We start from the raw sequence: 26,535 nt of genomic DNA, 5'->3' as shown, positions 1-26,535 counted from the left end.
TGAATGGTGAGGGAAAAGGTCATGTTAATGTCTAACTGTGGTCAGCAGAGCTTTGTGATTAGGGAAGCAGCAACCGTGTGTCCTCGCACCATGGTGTTAGCAGCACTGAGGGACGGGAGCAGCACACCATGCAGGTAAAAGCACAACACGCATTTACAGTTGGTATATGCAGCTGTGCAAATAACAGCTCAGAAAGACAATTATTGGTTCTCACTTTAACATTTGTAATATTATGACAAACGTGACTTTATGCTCATTAGTGCGATGTGAGACAGTTCTGAAAACCTTGCAGTGTTGATGTATCCGACGTGCAGCAAAGGTTCACCGAGAAGAGCAGGTTCTCTTTCACAGATTCTCACTATTTTAGTGAACACCTCTGAGGTTCCTGTTGTTCAGGGTTTCTTAAATGGGGGTATGTGTACACCTTGGGGTACACAATGGCCCTAGAGGGGGTACTGGGGAGAGAAAGTGGAAAATTAACAAATAAAGTGTCAGTTTTTATCAAAAATGATAAAAACTATAGAAATACAATTATTCAAGAGCCACTAAATCAGTGTTTTTCAACCTTGGGGTCAGGACCCTGTGAGGGGTCACCTGGAGTTTAAATGGGGTCACCGGAAATTTCTGAAAAATTGAAATACGTTTTTGAATTGTTTTCATTTTTCATTTTTTTTTTCATTTTTTTTTTTAAATAAAAAATACAACACAATCTCAAACGACATTTCTATCTAGTTAAAATGCAGTAATCATAATTGGGAATCACAGCACTAAATACTGTTTTTTTTTTCCACTTATTCACAAAATGAGATTCTTTAAAATGTGTGTCTTACGCTCTATAGTTGTTTTTGAATAGTTTTCCAAGCAAAATGTTTTTGTCGGCAAAGGGGGGACTTGGATTCAGAAATAAGAGAAAAAGGTACTTGAGCCAGAAAAGTTTGAGAACCACTGGCGTAGTTGACATCAGCACTAATGCCTTTGTGTTACCGAGCAGCAAACAGAGCTTCAAAGAGCCACAAAGCCTGTTTTGAAGAGCCAATGATTCATCAGTGTGGCAACAGCGTAATGAGTCACAGTATGGATAGATGTATCACAGGTGATAAACCTATGTTGTGCCTCACCTTTTTCTTCTCATCTCTCTGAAGCCAAACAACGATCTAAGTCTGCATCGCATCATGAACACGGAAAGCCTTGACTCCGGTATGTCTGTTTTGATCACCATGAAGTCACTTTTATTGCGACAAATGTCACATGTCGTATTTCTCTGAGTGTGTCATATTAATATTTACACACAAAATACATTAGAACTCATTTGTGTTTATTTGGTATGTAGACCAAGATTTTTTTTACTTAACAAAAATTAAAAAAAATAAACATGAGGCCCTACTACTACTGCAATAAGCTTAATTTGATATATTTTGCCCAAAAGTATAGACAAATCAAATATTTAAAAAAATTACTACTATTGATGTTTTTTGTTTTTTTTAACTTTGCTGAACTAAAAATGATTTTATTTCATTTTTATGACATTTTTAATAAAATAATATATGTAATAAGCATTTTTTAAAACTAAATTATTTACCTAAAGAAAATATACTTGAAGGATTTAAACTAGTATTAAAGACCATGCATTTTATCCAGCAATAAGGAAAAAATAGGAGGATTCAATCATATTTGCTCTCAGTTTGTGATTTATTTATTTTTTAAATTAATTGATTTATTCAACAGGGACATTGTGCAATTGTCAATTGCACCAGAGTTAGCAAATAGCTCATTCACATCTGCAGTCCCTGAGCAGGTACACAAGAAAATACAAGGGGGAAAAAAAACAGGACAATTAACAATTGAGAGACAGAATAAAATACAATGACAATAGCATGATGAAGTTGTAAGTGCAATAATATCTAATTAATCAATAAAACTATTTTTATGAATATAAATACATTTGTAAATGATGCTAAAATTCTGTTCCTACTGGCTAGCTAAAATAATAACATAATCCCATGTTTTTGAGAAGCACAGCTATAATATGTTAGCTAGTAGTTTATCCATTGAGGAGTGCAAAAAGGTATCTGGGACCTGCTTCTGTACCCTGGCAATGACCTCATGCTAAATACTGTGAGATGTGATGGTCTTCCCCACAGGTCTGACGTGGGAGGTGAAAGCAAACAGCAGCTTTTACCACAAACACAAACAGAAGAAGTCCTTCCTATGCTTCCACTGGGGACGATACGCAGTGAGTCCCAGAAACCCGTTGGCATAGTTTAGTAATGTGTTGACATGCAGAAATGTCCCTCATGTTTTCTTATGTCCTGATCCGACTCTCTGTGGCTCTCCTCCCGGTTGCCAGGACAACGTGGTGCGCAGCTACAAGTATTCCCCGCTGACGTTCCTGCCCCTGACGCTGTTTGAACAGTTCCAGCGAGCAGCCAATCTCTATTTCCTTCTCATAATGGTGATGCAGGTGAGGAAGCTTGAATGAGACCTTACTCTGATTTAACGCATCCAGAATTATTGTGTTTTGTTGAGATTTATTAATGCTTATGCACATTGATGCTACAATATATGCTGACATATTTTTGGGAGAGTTCTTCTCACATTTTATTTTGTACATTATTTTACACCAGGGGTCACCAACCTTTCTGTAACTGTGAGCTACTTCATAGGTACTGAATAATCTGAAGGGCTAACAGGTAGTTAGAAAAGCACTTCTTAAGGCACACCGTGGACTTTGTGACATAAAGAGTTGACCCATATGAGTTATTTTAAATGATTCCTCAGGCCAATATACAGAGCTTGAGCGTATCAATGCTCTTGAAATACCGACTATTTTATTTTATTTTTATTTATTCAGTTTATTTCCGACATGGTTACATTCACTTTTTTTTACATTTTTTTTTTTTTTTTTTGTACATGCTGAAAAAGGACACGAGAGAAGCAGTTTGCTTGAAAATTTACATGGGTTTACATGTCTCTCTGGTCAAACATTCTTAGGTTGTTCTGAACAGTCCTTTTTTGTGTAGGATTTATTCTCATCTGTAGTCAGTGTTGTCTTTTTTTTTTTATTCCTCCTCCTCTCTATCGTTGTCGTGTCGGCCTTGTTCCCTGCCAGACGTTGTTTGCATTCCTCCAGTTCAAGAAAAGTTCATCCTCTTTCGAAGGTGTTCGAAAGGTTTTTCCCTTTTCATCCATGACGTCACCACTCGGGAATGTCTCTTTTGGACACACAAGTTTGCAGCTTGTTTTGTCTCTACATCAAGGATATTCCAGCTGTTGTTAGTTCTATTGGCAGTGTTGTATTTTCCACTGTTATATTTAACCCTTTCTTGTATGAACACATTACTATGTAAGTTTAGAGGAGACAGACCGTCTTTCACCAGGTCATGTGACCTGGAGAATGCCTGGAGAACGTTTCACTTTACGGCAGTCACATGACCACAGGCTCAGATATAAATAGTTCCCACGTGACGTCACAACATACGGGCATTTCCTGACCCGGCGCCATTGTTGTGGGCAGCTGAAACAAGTTAGCCTCTGTTTACAGCCAAAAGAGCACAATATGGTAGGTTCATGTTGGGTTAATGATGCACTAATTGCCGCGATAGTTCAGTTAAAGGAAGTTGGCAAGTCAGATCCGTAACTTCGGGATAAGGATTGGCTCTCAGACCTGGGCTCGCACCACGGCTACAGTCTTTGGGCTGGAGGAGCAGCTGCCATTGCCACACTCTTCTCCCCGCTGCCGGTGAAGCGGGTCCGCCTCGCTGCGTTGGTGGCGCTCCCTCCTACTCCCTGGCCTCGCCGCCGTTGTCGGCCCCCTTCGCCTGGCGTCAGAGGGGACGGGCAAAATGCAGTTTTTAAATGAAGGGTTTTATTAATGAGGAAGAAAAAATCCAAAGCTACATGGCCCTGTGTGAAAAAGTGTTTGTCCCCTAAACCTAATAGCTGGTTGTGTCACCCTTAGCAGCAGCTACTGCAGTCAAGCGTTTATGATAACTTGCAATGTGTCTTTCACAACACTGTGGAGGAATTTTGGCCCACTTATCTTTGCAGAATTGTTGTAATTCAGCCACATTAGAGGGTTTTTGAGCATGAACCACCTTTTTAAGGTCATGCCACAGCATCTCAATAGGATTGAGGTCAGGACTTTGACTAGGCCACTCCAAAGTCTTCATTTTGTTTTTCTTCAGCCATTTAGAGGTGGACTTGCTGGTGTGTTTTGGATCATTGTCCTGCTGTAGAACCCAAGTTTGTTTCAGCTTGAGGTCACGAACAGATGGCCGGACATTCTCCTTCAGGACTTTTTGGTAGATGGCAGAATTCATTCTTCCATTTATCACAGCAAGTCTTCCAGGTCCTGAAGCAGCAAAACAGCCCCAGACCATCACACTGCCACCACCATATTTTACCATTGGTATGGTGTGGGATCAATGGATATTGTAAAACTACAAAAAAAATGAAATGACCAAATGCATCACATCATAACTGACCAACCAGATTAAACGTAATTTTATTGAGCTACTTTTTACTTGTATGTGACTATTTCATGTATGACTTACTTGAACTTGAGTACATTTTCAATCAATTAACAGTATTTCAACTTGAGTAGTACTGTTTACACCTCTATTAATACATGACTTTGATTTTGGACTGTCTGAATGAAACCGGAGTATCTTTAGGAAACTCGCTTGGATTGAGTGACATTGATTGACCCCATAAACACTCATCACATGTGTGACCACATGTTGTCATTGGATTGTGTGTGTGTGTGTGTGTGTCTACAGTGTGTGCCTATCATCTCAGCTGTGCCGTGGTACGTCACCGTCATTCCACTGCTTTCAGTGCTGATTATAAGGGGATTGAAAGACCTGGCCAATGACTTGGTGAGAGCGCTGCATCCGATGTCTCTGAGGGATAACGTCAACATCTCCTGCCTACCAGTACCACACATGCTAACACACACATGCTAACACACACATGCTAACACACACATGCTAACACACACAAACACATGAGCTTCGGCACAAATACATAAACGGCCTCACACGTATACATTTACGCTCCTCACATTTAAAGCCTCTCCTTTCTCTCCTTCATTGTCCTCATTGACTCCTTGTCCTCTCCTCATTGACAAAACCAGTCATCCCAGTAGCATTAATTTTCTCTGCTATCATTAAAGCTTTGCCTTTTAAATGCAGGCGTGATATTTTGCGTGGAGAATTCTCTGGTTAAGTGCATCAGTGAGTTACGGTCGTTAACAGCTCTGGGTGAAACGCTTGCTTGACCCCTCTCTATTGACTAATCATTTAGTGGAGGGCGTAAATCTCCCAGCTGGTGTCACTGTAGAGCCCAATAATGGCATCCTTCCTCTCCTCTTTCTCCTGTTCAACCTTTCACGGCCACTCTCACTCCCTCTCACTTGCTCCATGCCCATCCCTCTTTAACTCCATCCTTGTCCAACTTCTCACCCTGTCTCTATCATTTCACTCATGCACGTCCCCCTTCTGTTTTTCTGTCTGCTCATGTGTCACCCATCATCTCTGGTTCAGGCGAGAAGACGCTCTGACAGAGAGATTAACACGCGACCCTGTGACGTCCTCGTCTCTCAGAGGTGAGAACAAAGACAGTGGGTGATTCTCATAGGAGTCAGTGCAGTGCCGTTTTAAAACAGTGTGCTAATGAATCTCTAATGAAGTGTGAATGAGTGAATCCCTGGATGGTCCCTTTGTGCATTACTGCACAGGGATCATTTGAAGAAAATGATTGGTTCCTTTATGATTAAATCAGATTTCACACCTGTTTATTTTCTTTAAAAACATTATTTGCTGAAGATGTTCAATATCCAGATGTTCCTTTTTCAAGATAAGATAACTTTAAGTGATATCTCAACCTACAAAAGGAAATTTACAATAAAAAAAAGGAAGTATGGGTTCCATTAGCAAGGTTAAAGTCATTAAATTTGGAATTGTATCACTAAATGTTATGTAATCCATCTATAATTTACACTTACACCCTTAAAACAGGTGTGTAACCCAATTTGGGCTATTTTATAACCCAACCACTGGGTTAATATAGCACCAGCCCAACATTAGTTCATTTTAACCAGCATGATGGGTCGTTCTATTGCAACCCAACAGATGAGTTAAATATTTTACCGAAACGCTTGGTGAAATTAACTGCAAATCTGGGTAAATTCAACTGCATACATTATATTGAGATAAATGAGTTTTTGTTTGAATCATCCTGTGACGTTTTCTCCCACAGTTTTCAAACAATACAGTGGAAAGATGTGCGTGTGGGAGATGTGTTACGGATCAACAAAGACCAAGTCATCCCCGTAAGTCCTTCACTTTAATAAATCTGAAAATTATAACAATGAATAGACTTTGAAATAATTATATGTTGTTTCAATTGTTCCAAGGATGTATCTTTTGTTCACCTATTACTATTTTAATAAAATATCAGATCATTTGTTACTGTAAATTCCTCTTATTTTCTCACAGGCTGATCTTCTGCTTCTGTCTAGCTCAGAGCCTTACAGCTTGTGTTATGTGGAGACGGCTGATATTGATGGGTAACAAAACCTAGTCGCTCTTCACTTACACCAACTCAATCCAGAAACGTCCTACTTTCTGATGCCTGATCAGAAATCAAACAAATCAAACATCCTACATTCACAAACCAGCTACTTCTTAATAGTTACTAGTACAGTGCCTGTCAGAAGTATGTATTCATATAGTGGGGGCTGAAGGTTGGATGTACAAAGAGGTGTACATACTCTGTGCTCTGTAGTGTTATAAAGGGGTATATTTGCAAGTGCAAAGTAAAATAGCATGTGTGATTTCCCTCATTGAATTATATGGGACATGCGCATGATTAATGTGTTTTTTTTTTTACTAATTTTATATATTTGTAATGTTTTTTCAGTGTATTATGAGCCATGTTAGCACTTTGGCAGCTAGCGTCTAATTATGTTGTTTGTATTGTGTCCTTGACCTTCCTTTGTTTCAGCTAAAAAAAAAAAAAATCATTGTGCGGCTGCAGCATGAACTAGTAACAATACTATTGTTGCAGTAGAAATGTTATACTATAGGATTACTTTTGAAGCACTTTATAATCAGTGGGGCTGTCTAGCCTGATGGTCTAAAACCAACTCAGGTTGTGATCAGAATACCAAGAAAGGGATACAAGCTTCTTTTTAAAAAAATATTATAATATATTTTTTGCTTTTGTACATGTTCCACACTGCTTCTGCTGCTTGCCATTAGGCCTGGGTAATATATCAAGATTCAAGATATATCGACGTTTCTATTTTGGCGAAATGGAAAATAACTAGATCACCTATAACAATATATTTGTATTTTATAGCTTATTTTGTATTGAAATACTCGTTTTAGGAGTCGCTGCTTTTGCTACTTTTCAGAACACTATATATGAAAAGCACAGTTAGATGGAATGCTGAGTGCATCCTAACCCAGACCTTCCCCTAAACAAGCCACACTACAGAACTTACTCACACGTGCTGTCCCTTAGAAGAGAAAAAGCCAAAAGTGGCTCATATTGTGCAGCTTTTTGTTAATAAATGTGCCTGTGTTGCATTTTGCACCAGCAAATTTACTCTGAATGGTCTTTTTTGGTAAGGATTAATTGAGTTAATATATCAAGATTTATGTTGTATATCGCCATTTTGATTAAGAAAAATATGCAGATATGGATTTTGGTCCATATCACCCTGCCCTATTACTTGCCATTTTATTTTTTAATAACCATGAAGCTTTAATAACAAATTAAGTTTCCTGTTTTCACAGTGAAACCAACCTTAAGTACAGACAGGCGCTCAGTGCGACACACACTGAGCTGACGTCGCAGCCTTCTGAGGAGGTCCTTAGTGCTTTTGATGGTAAATAATAATGTGCTTTGTTTCAAATCAACCAGTATTCTATATCGTTTTTAATAAGACTGTAAAATCTTACAAGATAAGAACTGTTGGGACTGATTTTTAGGTGTTGTGTTCTGTGAGGAACCCAACAATCGCCTGTACACCTTCAGAGGTCAGCTGCAGTGGAGAGGAGAGGGCTTTAGCCTTGACAACGAGCACATCCTCCTGAGGGGAACGGTTCTACGCAACACAGACTGGGCCTATGGACTGACTGTATACACGGGTGAGGGATGTTGTGTAGACGCATGCTGTGAGTGGGGAGCAGAAGGGCAGAGATCACTTGTGTGTACTGGCGCTCTGTTTGACACTGATGGAAAGCTCTCATATGTCACAGTGGCTGGAAATGTGAATCAGAGACTCAACTTTTACTGTTGATCTCTACCTGCTGATAATGCCAGAAGCTGCTCCTCCACTAAACCCAGAGACAGCTTTATAGTTTTAAAATACCGCCTGCTGTTTATGATGGCCCTAAGTAACTGCAGCTTGCATCTGGGCGATAAGTGTTAGTGTTCCAGTGCTGGGCAGATTACAAGCCCCTCCTTTCTTTAAAGCGATCATTGATCGGCTATAACTGGAGCAGGCAGGGGTGCTGCGGGTGTCCATGCTGTGACCCTTTCAGGTCTGCTGAGGCAGATCAATAGATCAGAGATGGGTTTTATGCCATTCATCAGAAATTGTCTTTTGGGGTGACCTCAGTTAAGCCTTTTTATAACTCTAACCAGCATCACACTTGACATGACGTGGTTTAAGTTAAGCAGGAGAAAAGTTGACTGATGTGGAATCAGAGCTTTGCCCATTGGACAGTTGGTGGTTCCACAAAGTTCACCTTCTTTTAACAGTCCACAAGATTGATATATCACCGGAAAAACATAATGTGATACTGTATTGATCCCTGCAGAGGAGAATCTCTCCTTCACTGACCTCTTTGCGTGGAGGTCAGACACCCCCGGAGCTACTAGAGCTTTAGCTCATTGCTCAAGGGCACATCAACTGGAGCTATTGACACGACAGCTTGAACTCTCCTGAGGAAGGATAGTCTTCGGTCTCTTTCGGCCATGCCACTGAAGCAAAATTATCTGATAATTGTCTTTTTCATGACCAGGCTCAGACACTAAGATCCTGAGAAACTGCGGGAAAGTGAGAGTGAAGACAACTCGAATGGAAAAAGTATTCAACCGATTGGTTGTTGGGGTGAGTGGGTAAAGGCCAACGTGATAATGGGCCAGAAGTGTCGAGTTATTGTAAACTTTATGTCTCTCTCCTGGTGGTTCCTAGATCGTCCTGTGTGTGCTCTCTGCAGCTCTGCTCCTTGCCATTGCCAGCAGCGTGTTTTCAACTTGGGTCATGAGCCACACACAGTTTCAGTCTGTTCTGGTAGTTGATGACAATCCAATCTACACTGGGTTCCTTGTCTACTGGAGCTACATCATCCTCCTCAGTCCAGCCATGCCCATAGCACTCTACATCACGTCAGTTTCTACCATCTTTTGTTGGTGGAAAAACATTGTTTGTGTATCTATCTAAGTGTATATGTTGACTGTTGTTGGGCAGGTTTGACATGATCCATACCATTCATAGCCTGTTTATTGACTGTGACATGGAGATGTATTGGCAGCAGACTGACAGGCCGGCCCAGGCCAGGAATACCTCGCTGAATGAGGATCTTGGACAAGTTGGTTACCTGCTGAGTGACAAAACTGGGACTCTAACTCAGAATCATCTGCTCTTCAGGCAGTGCTGCATAGCTGGGGAGATTTTCGGTAACACAATTACAAGCCTCTTTCATTTATATTCAGGTGATGAGAGGAAATGCTTTCATGTCCTTATGGTGCTTGAATTTTAGCTGAATACTTGAATGCACGTAAACCTAATTTAAGCTCATGTTGTCAATTGTTATCTTCCACAGATATTTAGATCTAAAGTTTTTCTCACAGCAAGCAAAGCGAGGGTCTAATGTCAACCAATGTGAAGGAGAACCGAAGGCACTATGTCAGACATGGGAAAATGGGTGCCAGAAAACACGCAAACTGACAGCAAAATGCAAAAAGTACACACAAAATGACAAACACAACAACCACTTAAACTAACAAAATGATTACAAAAACACAAAAAAACACGACTCATTACAGAATAGTTCCAAAGACACACAAATTGACAGGACAATAAGGAAATTGACAACAAAAATTCATAAAATGACAGAAAAGTACATGTAATTATAAATAGATTGCAAAAAATAACAAAAACAAACATAATGACTCCAAAAACACGCAAAATGACTAAAAACTGACAAAACAACAAAATCAGACAGACCAAAAAAGATGACAAAACCCTTTTTTCCCCCTTGTATTAACAGATTGGTCGTTATTCTAACGCTGACCTGAATGTTGATCATGTTGCCCTCGGATCAGATACAGTCACATTTTTGTGGCCCCCGCTGTGATAGAGTTGCCCATCTCTGCACTATACCACGTTTGTAAATGACAATGTTTTTATTTGAAATAATGAAATCACTTCATCACATATACAAGTTCAGTGACGATGCTCTGAGAGTCATTTACTTCACAGTGAGCTGCAACTTCCTCCTGTCTACCCTGCATTTGTCTCATTCTTCATAATGCACCAGACATCCTGCCATCGGCTAGATATTTAACCCTGTCTGCCCACAGCGGACAGCCTGATGATGAAGTACTTCCTCCTGGTTGGTCTTGAGAACCTTTCCATAATAAATCAGTATCTCTCCTTCATAGGTGATGCATCAGTCAGGGCAGAGGATGTAGAGGTACCATACAAACACTACCATTGATACTCTACTCTCTGTTCTTTTTCTCTCTATTCTTTTGTTGTTTTTTTTTGTTGCTCAAATAGACTCTAACACGTTGTTTTGCTGCACAGCTGATGGACTTGGGCTGGAATCCATACTCGTGTGGTAACCTGTTCATGTCGGCTCCAATGCTTGTGCAGCGACTCCGAGAGGACCAGTGTCCAATCAGCAGACAGTTTTTCACTGCACTGGCTTTATGTCATACGGTCATGGCACAATGGACAGAGGGTAAATGTGTGTGCTCGGATTGTTTACACTTAAATGCTGCTGTCAGGTGTAAGCTGTAGTTGTTTTTTGATACAGTTAATATGAAGGAGGCAAAATACTAGTTTTCCTAGACAAATAAGAAATCATCTTTGTTTGGCTATTTACTAAGTTCCACATTTTGTGTTTCTGCAGATATTCCTGTTTACCAAGCAGCGTCCCCAGATGAGGAGGCTCTTGTTTGTGCAGCCAGAGAGCTGGGGTTGGTTTTTCTATCCAGGACAAGAGATTTTATTGTTGTCTCTGAGCTGGGTATCAAACGCCAGTATGAGCTGCTGGCAGTGTTGGACTTCACCAGCAAAAGGAGACGCATGTCTGTACTGGGTGAGGGACCTGCTGTGGACATAAGTGACAGAATACACTGATGGCTTTTTCTCTTCTCTACAATAAATGATCAATTATATTTTAACCCATGTTAGTTGATAATCTGAGATATTTAGGAATCCATATTAAAAATTAAAAAAAAAAGCAAAGTATGAATGTATAAGAGCAGACGCAGGTGTCATTCACTACTTTGCATTTATGCTTTATGTCACGTGTCAAACTCAAAGCCCACTGGCCAAATCCGGCCCTTTAGAGCAGTGGTTTCCAACCAGGGGTACGTGTACCCCTCGGGGTACTTGAACACATGGAAACATTGATGAATCTATTTCCAACATGCTGAGTCATTTTTAAGCCTATTTCAGACACTGTACATGCTCATCCAACATCTTTTCCATCCGTTGACAATAAACAGCATTAATGAAATAAACAACATTGTGGCCTTAATATCCTACTAAATTGTTACTAATATGTTACGTACATTACTAAAAACATGAACACTGTAAATTACCAGCTAATTCAGTTGAAGATATCTCCAAATTAATACATAAATTCAAAGAAACTCCACAATATTGGCAGGGCTCACATTCTCCCCACGCTTGAATCACATGATGGAAGTCATTTCTAATCTCAAATTATTAAAAGGACAATTTTTTTTCCAAAATCCTGCTAATAATAATAATAATGATATATTACTAATCTCCCTACCTAAATATGCGGCCCACTTAAAGGTCCCATGTCATGCTATTTTTGACCCATCTCCATTTGTTCTTAGAACCCCAAAAACATGGTATTTGAGGTTTATTTTCCCAAACTCGCCTGTTTTCCAGAGTTTTAGCCTCTGAAGTAACTTTCTGAGCAACTCCACACAAACAGGCTGATTTGCAGCCTATTTATGCATATTCATGAGTGGGCGTGTCTATAGACAGGTCACTGACCCCCTCCTCCCCGCATGGTGACGTAGGGCCAGAGTACGGCCCGCCCTCCTCCCACCCACTCTGTAGCTGAGTTTATGCTGCTTTATAAACATGAGACAGAGCGTGGGGCTGGGGCGTTCGCCAGTACATACATAGACTGTAGAAAATTAATAAATAGATACGGGCCCGGGGCAGTTCCTGGGTTTGCGATAATGGTTTTTGCACATATACTGGTATACGATGCACTGGCACGCCTTGGGATGTGGGATAAAACTCCTACTGGGCTTAACTTTAGACACGTTGATCCCAAATACCTGCTTTATGTACTACCACTCATTCCCCCTGTCCACAGCCACCACCATTATAGCTAAGCTTCACACTTGTCATTATACTGGCTTGATTACACAACATAATAAGCACAATATATTCTACAACTTCACTTCTCACCCTCACTGTAAAACAATCTATTCTTCCCCACCCTTTCTATTTCCTACCTTGAGTCTCTCCTCCCTGCTCCCTTTCCACTCCCCCTCCCCCTCCACTTAGGTGTAACACTGCTCTCCCTTTTTATATCCTCCCTATAATAAAAGATTTCTCACCCTTCCTTAGGGAGGGCTGGTGATGGTCACAATTAAGCAATAAAATAAATCAATGTATTTTATTGCAATAACAAAACATGCATTGTTGTCTCATAATGATTGCACTTCTTGTAGTGTTGACCTTTGACAGCATGTGCAGACAAGTAAAAAAAAAAAAATAAATAAATACATAGCACTGTGCGAAGGACGCTGAAATGCTCACCTTCGTGGGCGTGTCTGTTTACATGTCAATCATGGCAAAGAGCTTCCTGGAGGCGCGGCTTCTCCAGCTCAGTGCCTCGTCAAATTCGTCATCAAAGTGGGAACGCGTCATGAAATTGTAGTGAGGTGTTTATGCTCACCCTGCAGTAAGAAAGGAGCAAATCACCCTCAATGAGAAAAACACTTTGGGCATGTATATGAAGCCTAAATAGCACTTTATCATGTTTAAAGCTCAGAAAAGTTAATTTAGCTTAACATGGGCCCTTTAAGATTAACAGCTTCACATTTGGCCCCACAACTAAAACGACTTGGACACCCCTGCTTTATGTCCATGTTTGTTCTAAAGCTAGCAAAAATAATCCTGCTGAGTTGACCTGGTAACCTAAAAAACAAGGTCCATCCTTTTTTAGTACATTCTGATGTTCTGGTCAATTCTGCGTCATGGCGCATTGTTGAAGCAGGTTTGTATATTGCATGTATTGTCTCAAATCTCTGCTGGTTTTGTGTGTTTCTTCCAGTGCGAGAGCCCGAGGGTGGAGTTAAACTATTCTGTAAAGGGGCTGATATTGTCATCCTGGAAAGACTGGAGGAGGACTGTCCTCATCTGGACAAGACAGAAAGAGCTCTGGAAGTAAAGTATTGTGCTAATATTAACATTATGTGGATAATGTCACACGTTTTCCTGTCAGTCATATATATACTGTAAGTGTTGATTTGTTCTAGTGAGAGTTGAGGATGTGTTTAAAGTCCTTTGATGATGAATTGTTGTCTCCAGGCTTTTTCCTCATGGATGAAACTCTCCTCTTGTGTTTTCTCACTTGTGCTTCACTGAATGTTTAACTCCATTAAAAACCAGTTTGACATCTCTTCTGTCAGTTGTTTGCTGAGGCCTGTCTGCGGACACTGTGTGTGGCAGTTCGATCTGTTCCTGAGGCGTTGTGGGGGCAGTGGAGGAAGACTCTGACCAAGGCTGCTACCATGGCGACCTGCGACCGAGACGCACTGCTGGAGACGCTGTATGATCAGATGGAGACAGACTTGCTGGTTGGCTCCTCCTCTTTGAGATATTATGTTTTAGTTATCAACCATTTATTTATAATGGAACATTTGTAATGTACTGGGTTGGACTGATCAGGCAGCTCTTTGACAACTAGTTCACACATTTACAGATATATTTAAAATAAATTATATCATTTAAAATAAATTGCAATTGTAAGTTAACAGTGTTTGTGAATCAGTGCTAGTTTTTGAAATGAAATCCTTGTATTTATAAGTAAGAAATTATGAATTAATTCTTCATTATTCGAGTATTAGGGCTACAGAAAAAAAAATTTGGAGGCTGAAAAAAAAAAAACCTCATACACTTCAGAAAAAAAGGTTAAAAAAATAATGTCAAAAATCAATGTTGAGATTTTATTTTCATTATGCTGATTGTTTGTACAAAATGCCTGTTTGAGGAACTGGTTAAACTATACTTACCATTATCCTATCCATTAAGGATTTTGTAAACCAGGACACAATTGGACATCCTAATGAATCCTTTTTCATACAGTCGGCTTGCAGGTACAAGTCACTATTTTGCAAATTTTTGAATTGCATTTGCAAAAATATGATTAACAAAGCAGACTGAATCAGACTAAAACACTGTTAGTTCCTGGAAGGGTTTTCCAAACAAATGACATGTTCTATGAATTTAGAATAAAAGCACAGGATGAATAATGATGTAATCTCCTAATCGCGGAATTTAACCTCGGTCTGCCCCGTGACAACCGGGTATACTGACCATCATAACGAGGAAGCACGTAAGCAGAGTCGCAGTTTTTGCACTTCAAAGTAACAGTCATCCGTAATTATTCTAAAGTACAGTTTAACCAATTCCTCAAACTGCCTGGCAGGAATTTTGCACAGGCAGTCAACATAATGAAAAAAAAGTTTTTCTTGAAGTGCATGAATTTTTATTTTTTTTACCTCTGCCATTTTTTTCTTCTTCAGTGGCCCTAAAAATCTTGACATTGATTTTTGTCTTTTTTTATTATTTTTACTTCCGAAAAAAATCTCGACTTTCATTTTTGATTTTCATGGTTTTTGTTTTTTTAGCCTCCAATTTTTTTTTTCTTCTGTGACCCTAATTCTCTTCCGTAGTTTTTTTTTTTCATACTTCCTATTAATTAACCCTCCTATTATCATTGAGGTCAATTTGACCGCATTCAACGTTTATCATTCAAAAAATAATAGTTGGCTCCATTTTTTTTAAACAATTTTTGCTTCATATTTCATGATTTTTCCTAATTTAATGGGTTTGATTGATTAAGCATAAAATGATCACAATAATATTTTTTTCAATGTCCTGAACATATATTGCACGCACTTGTGTTCCTCTGGCGTCAATTTGACCCCAGTCTGTTTTTAGCTGTGTCAAACTTTCAGACTGACCCCAAGGGTAAAATGTGTCAGCAATATTTGGTGGAAAATAGGAGGTATAACGACAATTTTCAGTCACTAATTATACTAGTGAATATTAAACCTATCTGCAGATCCTGGGGGTGACGGCCATAGAAGACCGGCTGCAGGAGGGTGTGCCTGAGACTATTGCTCTTCTTCAGGAGGCTGGTCTTAAAGTGTGGGTGCTGACTGGGGACAAAAAAGGTACAGCACAAGAATTAAAGAACACAAATATCATCAAATGTGTTTTTTCCCTGAGGTTCGTCTCCTTCATTTCCGTCCATTTCTTTCTTACTTTCAGAGACTGCCATAAATATCGGATACTCGTGTAAACTACTGGATCCTGAAGCCAGATTACTGGAATGGCAAGAGCTCAGGTTTTTAATAGCAATAGGCTAAAACACACACGGATACACACAAAGAAGTATGCACACTCACACTTACCCATTGATCTTTGTTTGTTTGCTCCACAGAGAGATACTCCAGTCCTCAGACCCACAGATCAGTTTCTTAAAGGGCAGACAGACAGACGTGTGGGCTGTAGGAAAAGAGTCTGCTGGAGTAAAGACCTCTTTGGTGCTCACTGGACCCGAACTGGTAAATGTTGTCATTTTGGACAACAATCTTGGAAACAGTGATATTTTGTATTGTTTAATTCTATTAGTATTTTATAAAAGTGAGTATAGAAAAAAGAATTGAAAAAATATTTAAGCCTCTGCTTTCTATTTTTGTACGAAAACTTAATAAGGACAGCATTGATTGATAATTATTTCTTTATACCAGTGTTTTCCTAAAATAAAAATAAACATTCAACATGAGCTACTGTCTAATATTTTGATTCACTAATTGGGACAATGGTAAAGAAAATTAATTCTTACTGTATCTTTAGATAATTTTAGGGATTATTTTGGTGGTAATCCTGGATTACTCAAACCTGCAGATGTACAGTTTGTACAGTACATACAATGCATGAGCAAGGTTAATTCATGAGCTCTGCAAAACATCCTTCAATGTGTTACCGTCACAAACCTGATGCAAGGTTTTTGAAGTGAGGCGTTGTTCATAATGCATTGTTATTGAGGAGTAATCAAATCCCACTAAAGAAACGGGGGCTGCTCTTACTGTACAGCATATTGTCACTGGATTTTGCGTGGTCAGGTCCTGTGGTTTGCTTGCTTTAATGGTGTGGCGTTCTTGATGAGCAACTAATTGCACTGCAGCTCATCGTGGCACATCAATTCACATTTGTAATGAATCATATTGTGTGATGTATTGTAGTGTTTTATTGTTAATTCATTGGGAAAAGAGTTCATGCTGCCCTGAAAGGCTGAGGGATCCGTGCTTGTGTGTGCATGTGTGATTAGCATTAAAATATAAATTGAAAAAAAAATCCAAAATAAACAGGAAATAATTACACCCCGAAAATGAAAAATATAAAACTTTGATGGTGTGGAACCCCTATTCTAGAGATATAAAGAGTCCTGATATATCCTGCTCAACTAGAGGTACTGTTACTTGATAGAAATTGTACTCATGTATACAGTAAGTAAAAGTAAGTCATACGTAAATTACAAGTAAAAAGTAGCTGAATTAAATAGTACGCAAAGTAAAAGTCACTAGTTACTTTCAATTCCCATGTTTATTTTTGGTAATAAATCTTGCCACGGTTCCCTTAAATACAGTAAACATCTCATGTATAAACTTAAAAAGGAAAAAATCAAATCTTGCACAATTGGAACATCATTAATTTTCCATAATAAAATCTATATAATATATAATTATAATTGTTTTTTAAATAAAATAACACCAATGAGTTCAATTCAAAATAAAATAAAAAATATCAGGCTCTAAGTATAGATTCACATATGAACATAGATTCATGTATGAACTCTATTCTATGCTGTTTTGGCACGGTGCATTACGTTTAGTCTGATTGGTCGGCTATGATGTGATGCATTTGATTGTTGTGTGGTCATTGAATTTTTTTGCAGTTTCACAATGTCCGGTGATCATTTTAAAACAAAAATAATAACATACTCAGTAACAATTTGGAGTAGAAATGTAATAAATTACTTTACTTATTTTAAAACATACTTAAGTACAAGTAAAATTACAGATTTAGAAATATTCTCAAAAAAGTACAAGTACCCATAAAAGCAACTCAATTATGGTAACTTGTGTACTTGTAATCCATAACTTTTACCTCTTGTTCTACATTATATTTAGTGTTGAACTGGTAACTAATAAATCCTCCCTGTGAGTCTCCCTTAATCTGCCCGTCAACTCTTAAACATAATAGATAGCAAAAAATATTTGCATTTAAATGTTAAAACATTTCCATATTTCATTTTCAGAAGGTTGATATTGAAGTGTCCTGTTTGGTGATGTTTTAAATGTCCAGGCAGAGTTTGACCAAAGACCAGAATGGGAGCCGACCTTCATGAAGCTGGCAGATCAGTGTCAGTCTGTGATTTGTTCCCGTGTGACTCCTGCACAGAAGGCTCAGATCGTCCGACTGGTTAGAAAACACACCAGCTCAGTGACCATGTGCATTGGTGATGGAGCAAATGATGTAAACATGATCAAGAGTGAGTCAGTGGGACTGAGAGGATGAGAGAGTCTTTTACTTGTTAAGCATAATAACTGAATGGATTCATTATTTTCTTTTTGACCTTTGTTCATCATCATCATCTTCATCTGAAGCGGCTCATGTTGGGGTCGGACTGGCAGGAGTGGAAGGAGGCCAGGCGGTACAGAATGCAGACTTTGCATTATCCCAGTTCAGGTTTCTACAGCAGCTGCTGCTCGTCCACGGCCGCTGGTCCTACCGCCGCATTTCCCTCTTTCTGCGCTATTTCCTCTTTAAGACCTGTGGTTTTGCCCTCGTGCACATTTGGTTTGGCTGCTTCAATGGCTTCAGTGCTCAGGTTGGAAACACATTGATCCACATTGTCAGTTGTAGTCGAGCTTTGAGAAAACTCAACATCTCCCTCTGTTCTCTGTTTCACAGTCCCTCTATGAGAGGTGGTTTATTGCTTTCTACACTGTCTTCTATACAGCAACCCCAATTTTGTGTGTGGCCATTTTTGAACAGGTCGAATCATGATTTTATTTACTGTCATTTATTAACAAGAACAACCATCAGAGTGATTCCTCTCTCTGGTTGCAGGACGTAAATGCTGAGAGCAGCTTGAAGCAGCCTGAGCTGTATAAGTGTGGGCAGACACAGGAGCTGTCCAGCCCCCTCATGCTGCTCTCATCACTCCTGTATGCTGTGTACTCTTCACTCATCCTCTTCTTTATTCCATGCGGAGTTTTCTACAACACGGCCTTCGACCAGCAGACCATGGCTGTCACCGTGTCCATGGCAGCTACGTTTATTGCTACAATTGAGGTCAGTTGCTGAACCTTTAGGCCTACGTTAGAATGTACTCTCATATATACAGAGGTGTAAAGAGGACTGATTTATCCTACTCAAGTGCTGTTACTTGATTGAAATTTCAGCCCGATCCGTTCACGAAAAACACGGAAGTAGCAATTTTAATTATTGTACTCAACAAGAAGAAGAACAAAGTGAGAGGCGTTTTGAGTCCGGTAGCCCAGCCTAAAAACTAGCACCTGTGGGCTCTACAATCTGTGGTGAGTAGGTTGGATTGAGAGAAGAGTGAACAGAGAGGTTATATTGAGTAATGAGTAGCTAGTTAACATATCATACAGTGTTCATTGGAGATTTTAGAGTATAGACTGGGCGTGTCTTAACTGCTCCATAAGCCCTGCCCATAATCAAGGCATCTTTTTTAAATGTCCCACCTAGTGGCAGGTCAGGAGAAAGCAGGGGTTAGTTACTCTTTAAAGGTCCCAAACCATGCTCACCCATCTCCATTTGTTCTATGAACCCCAAAAATATAGTATTTGAGTTTTATTTTCTTAAACTCGCCTGTTTTCCAGAGTTTTAGCCTCTGAAGAGTCACTTTCTGAGCAACTCTACTCAAATAGGCTGATTTGCGGCCTACTTACGCATATTCATGAGTGGGCGTGTATATAGACGAGACACTGACTTCCTCCTCCCCGCATGGGGACGTAGGGCCAGAGGACGGCCCGCCCTCCTCCCACCCACTCTGTAGCCGAGCTCATGCTGCTTTATAGACATGAGACGGTACATTTCTTGGACTGTAGAAAATACAGACATAGCACTGCACGAAGGACACTGAAATGCTCACTTTCGTGGGCGTTTCTGTTTACGTCAATCACGGCAGTGAGCTTCCTGGAGGCGCGGCTTCTCCAGCTCAGTGCCGCGTCACATTTGTCATCAAAGTGGGAACGCGTCATCAAATTGTAGCGAGGTGTTTGGGCTCACCCTGCAGTAAGAAAGGAGCAAATCACCCTCTAACTAACGATTGAGGGAATCAATGAAAAAAACACTTTGGGCATGTGTATGAAGCCTAAATAGCACTTTATGGTGTTTAAAGCACAGAAAAGTTGATTTACCTTAACATGGGCCCTTTAAGTACAAGTAAAATGACTGATTTAGTAATATACTGAAAAAAGTACAAGTACCCATAAAAGCAACTCAATTACAGTAATGTGAGTACTTTCACCTCTGCATCTATAATATTTTAAACTCTTCCCAAATGACTTTTCTAGTGTGGGTCCAAACATTAAAAGGATACTTCACAAAATGTCCCAAAACTTATAGAAGTTCTGTGCCTAAAATAATGGCTGTTGTTGTTTAACGTTTGGATTTAGAGTAAAGGACAGTAGGTTGTTGATGTGTACCAAGTCAACAGGCTTTGTCTCTACAGTAAGAAGCTCATTGACTTAATGCATTCATGACTTTCTTTGCTTTAACACTAAGAGGTAAATTGGGACAAAAAAAACGCTGAAATTGTTTTTCATGTTTCAATGGAAATATATCAGGTTTGTTTTTGTGTTTTTTTTGGTCAGTAATCAACCATTGTCCCCATTCTGATAAGAGCTCATGTTTGCTTTGTATCAGTGATACAGATCGTCTGCAACATTTTACTTGTCAGTTTATTGGAAAGAAGCAGGACGTTTACTCAAAGTGGAAGCAGTTGATGGTAAACATTGGGAGCCGTTTCACACCCAGTAGCTACACGAATCCCTAACTGGCTGAAACAGAGTTTTCCTGTGATGAGAAAACAAACAAAAGTCAAACAAATATGAATTATTTTTAAAAAAAGGAGATACAATATAGGTGAAACATCTGTCCCAATTTACCTCTCTGTGTTAATGCAAACACATCGAGTCAAGGCAGGGGTGGGGTCAATTATAATTGCATAATTGATAAATAATTACAATTATGATGTAATTGTAATTGTAAAACCATGTTAGTGTTCTATGACTTACACATATGTGTGTGAGTGAGCGTTTATGGTGGTCGGAGGGACCGATGGTGCACTATGGCAGCCTCGCCTCCGTCAGTCTGCCACAGGTCAGCTGTGGCTACAATAGTAGCTTACCATCACTAAGTGTGGAGTGAAAGAATAATGCCTTAATTCTGTAAAGCGCTTTGAGTGTTTATGATAAAATCCAATGCATTGTTATTATTATTATTATTATTATTATTATTATTATTGTTATTGTTATTGTTATTGTTATTGTTATGTACTTAACAATATTTAAAATATGTTTCATATACATTTTCCCACTACCTGTCACTTCTCTTGAGGGATCATTTAAATGTAGGGTAGGTGATTTTCAAAAGCTAGCATGATTTTGAATGTAGCCTCCCTGATGGCTCCGCCTTTTCCCCCCTCGCCCCTCTTCTCTGTGCTCCGTCTCACTCACGTGCACTCGCACAGCTGCTGGAGAAGTAGAGATAAGCTCATTGCATATTATATGTATATATATATATATATTGTGTAGAAACGTTGTTGTCTCATGTCTCATTCAGCAGTAAGTAAACAATAAACCCTTACCATTATATATGTAAAAAAACGTGAACAAAAACTGTTTCGACGCGCTTTCAGTGTGAGCTTGTGCATGCGAGGGGTCGAGAACGAGCAGGGAGACCTGATTGGTTAAAAAAAACGATTTGTTTTTTTCTACATTGGTTGAAGTTATTACAGATTTACAGCTGCTATAGTTGATGGATTTTGGAGGAAATCGCCTACCCTAGCTTTAAAAATGTTGACATGTAGGGGAAAACTAGCAGAAAAACGGCTCAGACGCCCACACAAAAAACAACCTCACCTCAACAGGTGAACGCAATCGCACAGAAAGTCACCTTATAAATGGCCTATGGCTGTGCACAACGGAGCTGAGAACACCAGAAAGGACTGAAACCAAAGGGCTACTGGTAAGCTCATAATGACTAGACTGTTAAAATGTGAACTCATCATTGTATGATTAATTTGCTGAGTTAATTAAGGTGTTTATATGAGGACAGGAAAATAGTTAAAAACCTTGTTTATGTATTTAAGGGCTAAAATAAGTATTTAAATAGCAAATTTCTCTTTAATAAAATTCAGAGTGACAATATTTCATTTATGTATGGAAATAGTATAATATTAAACAATTTCTGTTGAGAAATTGTAATATCTGTAATTGATATAAACATGAAGAAAAAGGTTTCAGACCTAGTTTTCTGTTTGGTTAATAAAAATAAGTATAAAATATACTTTTTCCAAATTAAATGTACTTACGTGAAATTGTGTTTATTTGTACTTACCTTGTTTGATGAAAAAGTATGAACTTATTTTCTTAGTGTTTTGTTCTCAAAGGTATATACAAGTACACAAAAATAATTAGATTTTAATTTACTACTTTGTATGCACTCATTTCATAACACAGAGGCAAACTATATAGCTAAAAGCAATTATTTAGATAAAAATAAATAGACAAAATAATGGATAAAAAGAGTACGCAATATTTTGCTGTTCAGACGAGAATTATAAGACTGTGACAAAGGCTGTAGGACAACATTAAAACGGAGAAACAGCCAGAGGGAAAATGGAGCACTTTCTTGTATGGTCGCCCGTGATATTGTTCATGATATGAGTGATAACATGTGTTATAAAGGCTATTTTGCACAATATGTGATTTCTACTTGTCCTTTGGTGTACCTTGTGCACAAAAGGTTTGGGAACCACTGTTCTATACCTACAATTTCTGTCTCTATCTGACCCAAACTATTGCACTTGTGTCTCAGGGCGCTAATTTTAGAATTTATTAATTCATGTTTCCAGTTTTAACCTTGCTGTCATGCTGAAAGCAAACTGTTCTCCTAGTTTGGTTTTCAGTGGTGTGTTGAGGGTGATTTTCTGCAGATTTTTTTTTTTTTTTATATATATATATATTACATGTATCGCCTTATCCGGGGTGCTTTTCTCCCTTGCTTGTATGTTGCAGGTCATATTGTTGACCAGGTACTGGACTAAGATCAACGTGGCTGCTGTGTGTACATCTGTGGTGCTGTTCTTCATCTGTTCCAGGATCACACAGAGCGCCTTCCTTTTTCAGAGGTCGCCTATCGACTACTCCTTTATGGGTACCTCTGCTCTGAATGCAGCCTTTTTATTGTCCCTGTTTACTTGTCGTCTAAATGTGCTGTTACCTCTGACGGTGTGCATTTAACTACTCATCATTGACGTGAGAGTCGAATTTGATTCAAATGGAAAAGAATAAAAGCAAATGCAGACAACATAACGTGGCCAAACAGAGAAAAAAGTTATTTTCTGACTTTTTTTTTCAAAGGTTTCTGTTGATCTTGAAGCTGTGCATCTGTCACTATGTGGAGTTGAATTGATTTGTGTCTCTTGTGAATCAGGCGTGTCTGAAAAGGCCTTCAGAGAGCCGGTTGTGTGGCTCACAGCTTTCCTCACAGCTTGGACAGCCTTTTTGCCATCACTGACAGCCCATGCACTCAGAGTAGTTCTTTCAGCTCCTAATAAGCATAAGGTGAGACATTCTTATGGGTGATGTGTATACGTATGGGGTGCCAAATATAAATACCTGGTTATATAGCCGACATATTTTAAACATTTAGCTCACTTTCCTCACATTTAGCAAATTGCTCTTTCATTTGAGACAAATTCAGGTAAAACGGCATGTTCTGTATCATTTTTAAAAATGTGTAAACATGAAAAATAAATGTAAATTAAATGTGAAATCAGTTGCCAAGTGTAAAGCTAAATGTTTAGAATAATAATAATACATTTTATTTGTATAGCGCTTTTACAGTGCTCACAGACGCTTTACAGTGAAAACAACAATAAGTGAAAATACAAAGGCATAGACTTAAGTAAAAAAACACAATGTAATAAATAATAGGTAGACTACAAGATAAAATGGCTATACATTAAAATGGCTTTACATTAAAATGACTATACATTAAAAGCAGTCCGAAATAAGTGGGTTTTGAGGTGTTTTTTGAAGGTGAGAAAGTCCGTGCAGTCTCTGAGGTTTTGAGGGAGTGAGTATACAAAGATCACGAGGCCCCGCCCACACTCCCCACAGTTTTGTGAGTTGACATACAGCATGCCGGTACTCTCAGCGAATCTACATCTTTTATATTGCCTGAGGGCCGTTGTCCATACTTTCTCTCGGCTGATATGCAGCCTGTAAACCAGTTCTTACCGCTCTTTTGAGTTTGCCAGTTTGGAGCGATCTCGCAATGTCTTACCCTTCCCTCTCTCCTCACTCACTGCTGTTGTCGGTGGTGTGGGTGGGGCCTTGGGATTGACAGGCACTGACCTGCCCACTTTGTATAAATTCTAAACATTTAGCCTTACGCTTGGCAGGCGGTTTAACATTCAGATATAAATTTAATGTTTAAGTTTACATTTAACATTTAGATTAAACATTTAGATTTTATCAACCAACAACATAACATATCTTAAAGGTAGGGTAGGCGATTTTCAAAAGCTAGCATGGTTTTGAATGTAGCTTCCCTGACGGCTCCGCCTTTACCCCCCTCGCCCCTCCCCTCTGTGCTCCATCTCACTCACTTACACGTGCACAGCTGCTGTAGAAGAGGAGCTCAGCTCATGGCTTGTATTGTATAGAAACGTCGTTTTCTCATGTCTCAATTTGCATTAAGTAAACAATAAACTTTACCATCATGTATGTTAAAAACGTGACCAAAAACTCTGTTTTAACTGTATCAGCGGCGATACGCTTTCAGTGTGAGCTCGTGCATGCGAGGGATCGAGAACGAGCAGGGAAACAGAATTGATTAAAAAAAAGATCGTTTTTCCATTGGTCGAAGTTTTTACAGGTTTACAGCTGCTACAGATGATGGATTTTCTTCGTACCTTTTCAGGGCACATAAGATCTTAATTTCTGCCAGGACATAAAGACGATTTCAACCAAAAATTTAAAAAGTGTATCTGAACAAAAATCACCTACCCTAGCTTTAATTGGATGGCCTAATTCTCAAATACATTTTTACCTGAAGTAAGACTTCACACACTATGATCAATATTTACAAAACTGAAAGGTAGTCTTATGAATATTTTGTTTTTTTAATTCTCAAACTAATCTATAAAACACAATAGATGCAGAACAAGGTATTTTGTGTTTTTTGTTTTTTCATTAGCAACCGAACAGTTCAAAAATCTCCTTTCTCTCCACTCCACAGGAGCACTACAGTTTTTAAAAGCTCTGAAAAACGGATGCTTACACAGCATAAACTTCTTCTTTGTGAGCTGCAGAAAGCTGGAGTGGAAAATAATTAAGCTGGCTTTGTAAAAAAAAAACGCTGTGATTAAATGAAACAAAGCAGTTGTGAATGAGAAAACGCAGCTGCTTCTTCAAAGGCATATATTGCTCCGTGGCCGCGCTGAAACCTGACACCACACTGTCTGGCTACTTCTTGACTCATTTGTATTCTAACAGTGATTGGACGTTTAGTGAGTGCTGGGGGGAAGTGTGTCAGTGTGCGTTCACAGTGGACGGACAGAGATGAGAGGAAGCTGTTACTATATCATCCTTGTTTCAGCTAATATTTCCGATACTTCTAAAATTTTGATTTTAGGGTGCGCTGTCCCTTCTTGCCCCTGCGTAGAGCCGGCCTCACAGGTGACAGCTGTAGTCAGAGCTTTAATAGAATATATGCTTAATAGGTTTTTGTATTAAATTAACCATCTTTAAACGTTCATTTTTACTGACACATTGTGGCAAATTTGTTTAAGTGTAACAGATATGATTGCAGATTGTGATAAGATCCTTTTTTCTTTAAATGCAAAATTGATTTTTATAAAATATTACAAAATTGTTAAATTTGACATGTTTTGCGATTAGTTCAAAAGTTGTTAATTAGTGGCTAGTTAATAGGAACATAAAGATTTCCTATAAATTGTCATGAAAATAAAACAATTGTATGAATTAAGAAAAAGAATTGTTGCATGTTGAAACATTTCTTACCTTTTTCGGGTACTGCGAGTTTTCCTTATTATCTTACCCTTTGAATAAAGTGAAACCGTGGACATTTAGTATTTAAAAACTGTATATCAAACCAGTACCTTTGAAGTAGCTCACAGATTCAGAAAGGTTGGTGGCCCCTGGTATACGTATGTTCTACATTCATTTCTGTCTAAAATTAAAGAAAAATAAACTAAATGTGAGGAAAGTCAGCTAAACGCTCAAAATATGTCATCTATGAAAAAGTGACCAAGTTTTTACATTCAGCACCCCATAAATTTGCGTGTATTATTAAAATAAACTATGTAGTACAGGAGTTAAGGAACCACTTAATGGTTTGGGTGATTTCTGTTTTCCTAAAGTCGATGCTGCTGTCTCCTTTAATCCAGGTGCACAGTGTGTCCTCTCACTCAGTGGAGCTGCAGTCGAAGTTCAGGAGACGGACGTCCTCCCATCGTTCATCCCATCAGCAGAGAATGTGAAGGTGAACAGAAGCAGTAGCTACACAAACTCGTGCCATGAGTAAGGATGCAGCAAATGCTTCGAAGAAGGACATTACTGCTATTGTTCTCTGTCAGAATACACGTAGGTGTTTGGATCGCAGTTCCAAAAAGCTTTTTTTAAACCCCGATATTTTCTTCTGATAGATCTGTG

The 26,535-nt window shown here is 38.9% G+C and overlaps 1 protein-coding gene across 2 annotated transcripts; it reads left to right on the top strand.

The window, feature by feature from the left end:
- atp8b3 (ATPase phospholipid transporting 8B3) lies at positions 1–26,535 on the top strand. Of its 2 annotated transcripts, none has more exons than XM_028444418.1 (28): positions 1–134; positions 1,143–1,197; positions 2,142–2,233; positions 2,348–2,461; positions 4,779–4,877; positions 5,544–5,605; positions 6,259–6,331; positions 6,498–6,568; positions 7,803–7,894; positions 7,998–8,156; positions 9,036–9,124; positions 9,209–9,402; positions 9,485–9,693; positions 10,681–10,712; positions 10,826–10,982; positions 11,154–11,342; positions 13,575–13,687; positions 13,933–14,100; positions 15,591–15,702; positions 15,800–15,875; positions 15,972–16,095; positions 17,996–18,086; positions 18,202–18,425; positions 18,509–18,592; positions 18,668–18,892; positions 22,870–23,008; positions 23,288–23,418; positions 26,271–26,535. In XM_028444418.1, the coding sequence occupies exons 1-28, from the start codon at positions 129–131 to the stop codon at positions 26,361–26,363; spliced, it is 3,273 nt and encodes a 1,090-aa protein (XP_028300219.1). In that variant the 5' UTR covers positions 1–128; the 3' UTR covers positions 26,364–26,535. The 2 variants fall into 2 exon arrangements, with proteins under 2 accessions (XP_028300219.1, XP_028300218.1); XM_028444417.1 differs by having other exon boundaries at positions 17,900–18,086.

Source organism: Gouania willdenowi, chromosome 4, assembly GCF_900634775.1.
Source record: "Gouania willdenowi chromosome 4, fGouWil2.1, whole genome shotgun sequence".
Lineage (NCBI taxonomy): Eukaryota > Metazoa > Chordata > Actinopteri > Blenniiformes > Gobiesocidae > Gouania > Gouania willdenowi.
The sequence above is the reverse complement of the archived record's forward strand: the minus strand, read 5'-3'. Positions and strand labels throughout refer to the sequence as shown.

Bases quoted from the DNA above. Each gene is read 5' to 3' on its own strand.
- atp8b3 (XM_028444417.1), top strand. The intron at 1,198-2,141 runs GTATGTCTGTTT...TCTTCCCCACAG, and splicing joins CACGGAAAGCCTTGACTCCG to GTCTGACGTGGGAGGTGAAA. The intron at 16,096-17,899 runs GTAAATGTTGTC...TTAAATGTCCAG, and splicing joins TGCTCACTGGACCCGAACTG to GCAGAGTTTGACCAAAGACC.